This window comes from Belonocnema kinseyi, chromosome 8 (assembly GCF_010883055.1).
Source record: "Belonocnema kinseyi isolate 2016_QV_RU_SX_M_011 chromosome 8, B_treatae_v1, whole genome shotgun sequence".
Taxonomy (NCBI): Eukaryota; Metazoa; Arthropoda; class Insecta; order Hymenoptera; family Cynipidae; genus Belonocnema; species Belonocnema kinseyi.
This window is the reverse complement of record NC_046664.1, coordinates 41,902,598-41,908,442: the sequence shown is the minus strand read 5'-3', so window position 1 is coordinate 41,908,442 and position 5,845 is coordinate 41,902,598. Positions and strand designations below refer to the sequence as shown.

General features: G+C 23.1%; 1 protein-coding gene across 1 annotated transcript in view; it reads right to left on the bottom strand.

The window, feature by feature from the left end:
- Positions 1 to 5,845, bottom strand: part of LOC117178460 — a 9,484-nt gene that overhangs the window by 292 nt on the left and 3,347 nt on the right. The window contains exons 3-9 of the mRNA XM_033369887.1: positions 5,703 to 5,815; positions 3,209 to 3,430; positions 2,995 to 3,120; positions 667 to 768; positions 443 to 564; positions 141 to 341; positions 5 to 74 (exon numbers count right to left, since the gene is read on the bottom strand). Coding sequence (XP_033225778.1) covers positions 5 to 74; positions 141 to 341; positions 443 to 564; positions 667 to 768; positions 2,995 to 3,120; positions 3,209 to 3,430; positions 5,703 to 5,815 — 956 coding nt within the window. The remainder of the gene's footprint in view (positions 1 to 4; positions 75 to 140; positions 342 to 442; positions 565 to 666; positions 769 to 2,994; positions 3,121 to 3,208; positions 3,431 to 5,702; positions 5,816 to 5,845) is intronic.

Below are 5,845 nucleotides of genomic sequence, written 5' to 3'. Positions count from 1 at the left end.
TTACTTTACTATCTTGCAGTTGTAAATTATTTTTTTTATGAATTGATGCAAGAGGAATGTCTTCAATACACAATCTGATAAAATGCAATTGTTGAGAAAAAATTATTTGTTATTGCTATTATGGTTTGTAATAAACATACTGTAAAATTGTACGATATTGATCCGATACTAAATTTTTAGTTTCGGCAAAAATATAAAATTTCGATGTTGAATATGGTTCGAAAATTCCAGATTTTGGGTCAATAATAATATCGTCCAATGATAAATCTTCCCATTTCCTTTCTTTATTTTCTTCACTTTTCACGTTTCTTTGTTCCCAACGATAATACAATACCATTCCACTTAAATAAAAACATATTAATTTTAATTTCAAAAACTAAATAGATATTTATTCGTATTTAGATGATTTTGAGACAAAGGGAAATAATTAAACTCTTTTCACCTAGTATTGAGTATTTCAATCATATTTTGGAATATTTGGTCCGAGTTTCTACTGTCCAACTCAATACAATATTTTGCAAATTCATCTTCACAGATATGATACTCGAATCTCGTATTTGATTTCTTTGAATAGAATGTAATTCATTATAAAATGTATTTATTACATAGACCTTAATTATAAGCTATTTAATCATTTTTAATTTTTGTGATAAGAAAGGAGCTTGCCTCATTAAAAACAATAAATTTTTCTTCAAACATAATTCCGTCTCCTATAATTTCTAACGGCTGTACGGAACAGTTGTCGCTAATAATGCAGAATTTATCTACCTGAATAAAATTTGAAATTTAAAGATTGATTAAAAAATATTACTCCTAATTTTATAAAATTTCGATTCTTTGCAATTTCAAATTTTGCAAAATTAGAATCGCATTCCAATTGGATTTTTCAGAATTTAGATTAATTGAAACTTGAAACGTTTGAGCTTCTATCAATTGGAATTTTTCAAAAATTGAAAAGCTTATACATTGAAAGTGTTTCAGAATTGAAATACGTTCCTCTGGGTCGCTCAATTATCCAAACTGGTGATACACTTTAATCCAAATAATTTAGTTCAATCTACTTGTAATTCAAAGTAATACACTTATACCACTTATAATCCGCTTTCTTTATTAAAAACTATAATTTAATATTAATAATATTATATATTAATGTATATTATATTAATTAATTATATATATATGTATTATATCATATTAATCATCCACTTGTAACCCCAAGTAAATTGGAGTGATCCCAGTATTCTGGAGTAAATCTTCTTGAAATCTATAGAATCCACCTATAATCCAGGTAAGAAACTATTCCATTGTTGGTTAAAATATATTTTTTTATAGTTCATGTTTTCTGTTCGAAATTTGTCTTTTTCGGCAATAAAATTAAACATCGTGACTAAAAAGGCAATTTTTTATTTGAAAAATCTACTGTTTGGTCGAAAATACGATTTTTGTTGTGGATGAAAATGTAACTATTTTGGTAGAAAATTAAATTCTTTGATTGAAAATTTCACTTTATTGTTAAAAATGAGTTTTTTTTATTGGAAATTAATTTGTTTTAATATTTAAAAATATTATTTTATTTTTGTTGGCAAATTGATATTTTTTTCTTGAAAATTCAGCTAATTGGTTAGAAATGTATATTTTTAGTTAAATATTCAACTATTTGTTTGAAAATTCATCTTTTTGTGTAGAAAATTAATCTTCTAGGTTGAAAATAATTCTACCTTGTAGAAAATTCAACATCGTCTTTTAGGGTTACAAAGTTAACTAGTTTTGGTAGAAAATTGAACTGATTCGTTTAAAATTCATTTTTTTTCTTAAAAATTTGTCTTATTTGGTTGAAAATTAATTTTTCTTTTTTTAAATTTAACTACGTAATTGAAAATTAAACTCCTTTGGTCAAAGTTACTTTTTGATTAAACAATTGAACTATTTTTTTCAAATTCATTTTTTTTTCGTAAAAATTTCCTTTTTTAAAATAAAAATATAATTATTCCATTTTTAGTAGCAAATTTTTCTTTTTTACTTAAAAATTCAACTATTTGGTTGAAAAATAATTTTTTCATTAAATATTCAACTGTTTCGTTTAATATTAATTTTTTTGGATTAACAATTAATTTTTGATTGAATTTATGTATTTTCGTGAAAATTTGTCACTTTTAGTCAAAAATCAATCTTCTTTGTTGAAAATTCATTTTTTTGTTTGTTGAAAATTCAATGTCGTGATTAAAAAATTCATTTTTTAATTGAAAAATTGAAATATTTGGTTGAAATTTCATTTTTTGTCGTTGAAAATAATAATTTTGTCGGAAATGTAGGGGTTTTTAGTTGAAAAATTTTGGTTGAGGATTCAACTATTTTGTTAAAAATTCATTTTTTTGTGAACTTCAACTGTTTTTTTCAAATAAAAATCTGTTTTTGTTTGAATACTAACTATTACATTTTTTGTAGAAACTTCAACAATTTTGTTGAAAGACCATTTTGTTATTGAAGATTCATCATTTTAGTTCAAATTCATCTCAACTAGTATTTTTGCAAATTCATCTTTTTGCTCAAAATTCATTTTATAATTAAAACTTTAACTGTTCCATTATTTGCGGCAAATCGATATTTTTGAATTGAAATTAATTCAACTAAATTTGGCTAAAATGTCGTGTATTTTGTTGAAAATTAAAAAAAAAAATTTTAAAAAGTATAATTTTATGTAATCCAGGGTAATCTGTTTAATCCATATTAATTCACATCCGCCGGACTGCAATTTGGGAGTTGTTTCCCCCCACGAATCAATCCAATTTGAATACTTTGACATTTTAATTTGATTGCATTCAATTAAAAAAAAAAAATAAGAACATTTAAATAGGATTTCCCAGTTTTTAATGATCTGAATTTCTTCCACGTAACAATTTATTAGAATATCTTCGAAATTCGATTTTTAAACATTGAAAATTTAGCAATTAGCCTGCAAAAAGTTCTAAAATTTAATAAATTGTCCTTTGTTACCTGCATTCCGTAAGTCGTGGGAAAGAAATAAGAATAGAGCGTTATTTCTTCGTTAGTACGTAAAAGAAAATAAGCAGGATAAACTGCAAAAGGAGGAGTTAAAACCATATTACTATTTGTAATATCCTGAAATTAAATTAAGTGATCAATTTTTCGAAATTCCCGAAATTATCAATAAATAGCCAAAATAAATCAGAAAAATTAAAAGAATTACTTCTATATTCATCGATGACCAATCGACTTCTGTTATTATAAAAAATCTACCACTTTCTCCAAAGTTTTTCATCGTTGTTGGAATAATTACTAATTCTCCAATAAAGCATTTTCCACATTCGAAGTATGCACTGGATATTATTTCGTTAGAAGAAGTTTCATATTCTGTAGTTTCAGTCGTTTCAGTCGTTACAGACGATTCAATACTTGCAATCTGCAAAACCTAAGCAAGTTTTAAAAATAATTATAAAAATTAAAATTAAATTGAAGTAAATATAAAATAATTAATGTTGCTACTGTTAAAAAAGATGAGTTTTCGCAATATCGATTTTTTAAATGAAAATTTCCAATAGAATAATTTTATTTCAGGATAAAATTGATTTATGAATGTTTTCGCAACATTATTAACAAAAGAGGAAATTTGTATTGTAGATTATTTTCAAATATCGGAAAATAATTATTTTCTCGACACTTTTCTGCCGCACTATAATTCATAAACTTTTCCACTTTTAAAGAGATGAGAAAAATAAAATTATGACCAACAATTTACAGATACCAATCACAAGATTTCTGGAATTTCTTTATGATTTGATTTTTATTTTAAAAGCTTAATTTTAAGTTTAGAAGATTTCAGTGTAAGTCAAATAAGAATTTCAAAGCTTTTAATACAATTTTTTTAATTTTGTAGGATTTTAAAATTTTAAGAGAAACAGAATTTTTTTAAAAGATATTTAGATGTCTTAAAAGTATTAAAAAGATTTAAAAATAATCTAAATCTTAAGAATTTCACAAAAGATTAAAACAAAATATATATTTTTTGAGATTTTGAAAAAAGAATTTAGAAGCCTTTTAAGAATTTTCAAAGCTACCAAGAGAATAATAGAATTTTCCTAATTTTTTTGGGAAAACTTCATCTGATTCTTTATTTTCAAAAATTAATTTTTAAAGAATAATTTAAAATATTTCAAAACATTTCAAAAAGTTTCTAAAAATGTCGAAAAAAATCTCGAAGTTTTGAAAAGAATCTAGAATAATTTAAATCTAGAGCTTTCAAATAAATCTTTTTTTGTCTGGAAAATTAGTTTAAGGAGAATGTTCTGAAAGATTTAAAAAAACGGTAAAAGATGTCTAAAATGGTAAAATAAGAATTTGAAAGATTTCAAGGAAATTTTACGAATAATTCCAGTCAGCTTAAAAGATATCGGACGTTTTGAAGAGATTAAATATATTTTAAAAGATTGCCGTCATTTGAAAAATATTTTTTAATTTTTCCAAACTTCTACAAGTTCTAAGTATTTTTTAAGCTAACTCAAATTATTCCTACAATTTTATTTTAAAAAAAATAGTAAAATAAATAATTATACTTTTCAAACAGATCTGGAATCCTCCAAAATCTTTTTCAATTTACTCAATAATCTTAGAAAAATTATATTTATATAATCTTAAAAACAAATAATGTTAAAATATAGTAATTCGAAATTTGTATTCTTTCCTAAAAATTGTTTTTTCCCTCAAAGTATAATTTGGTTATATTTTTTTTCATTCTTGACTGAAAAAAATTTTTTGTTTGGAAATAAAAAATCTTTTTTTTTTGGTTTGAAAATTCATCTTTTGATAGAAATTTCATATTTTTTGGTTAAAAATGCAACTGTTTAAATAAAATCTAATCTGTTTTAGTAGAGAATTCGACTATTTTGTTGAAAATTCGTCTTTTTTAATTGAAATATCAATTTTCGAACCAAAACCATTATTGTCAAAGCGCTAAAAATTGAACAATATAATTTTGAAAAGAAGAATCACGAAATTGAGTGATTTCAAATTAAAGTTTCGAAATTGGGACAATTTCAAAAAGTTAAAAATCGAATATATTAAGATACGAATTTTTAAAATTGGATAATTAAAAACTTAAAGAAATTAAAATGGTATTATTTATGATGAAAAACGTTCAAAATCAAATAATTAAAAATTGAAATCTTTTGAATTTTAAATTGAGATTACATAGCAAAATTAAAATTTAACATTAAACCTGATTAGAAAAATGTCTTTAAAATAAAAAAATGAATTGAATTATTCTAAAAAAAATTCAAAATAAATAGTAATTTTGAATAGGAAACATTAAAAATGAAAAAATTTTACTCCCGAACGTTCATACTTAACCGAATTCGAACTTTATTAAACACAAAAAATTTAAACTTCCAAAACTTGTGACAAAACTTTTTTTTTCATAATCACACCCTTTAAAACTTCAATTATTTGATGGAAATTTAAATCGCTTAAATATTAATAATTTTTTTATTGGTAATTATATTTTCAAAAATTCAACTAATTCAATTTTAATTGCAAAATAAAACAATTCAATGACTGATGTATCAATTTTAGATAGTTAAATTTTTATCATTTTTGATCTTAAAGGTATATAAATTTTTTTCCCTCAAATGGAAAAACTTACAGGCGCGCGATCAATTATGCTAGTTTATCATAAAATAAATGTTTACTTCCTCATCTCCGGTCCATATTTCTGATTCCACTATAGTTGTATTTAATGAATCCGTGCTTGGTATATTAAAAGAATCAGATCGAAAGCAAGAATGATAAAGTGTACTGACACCTAATTTAATAAAATTTCTCGTAACAAAAA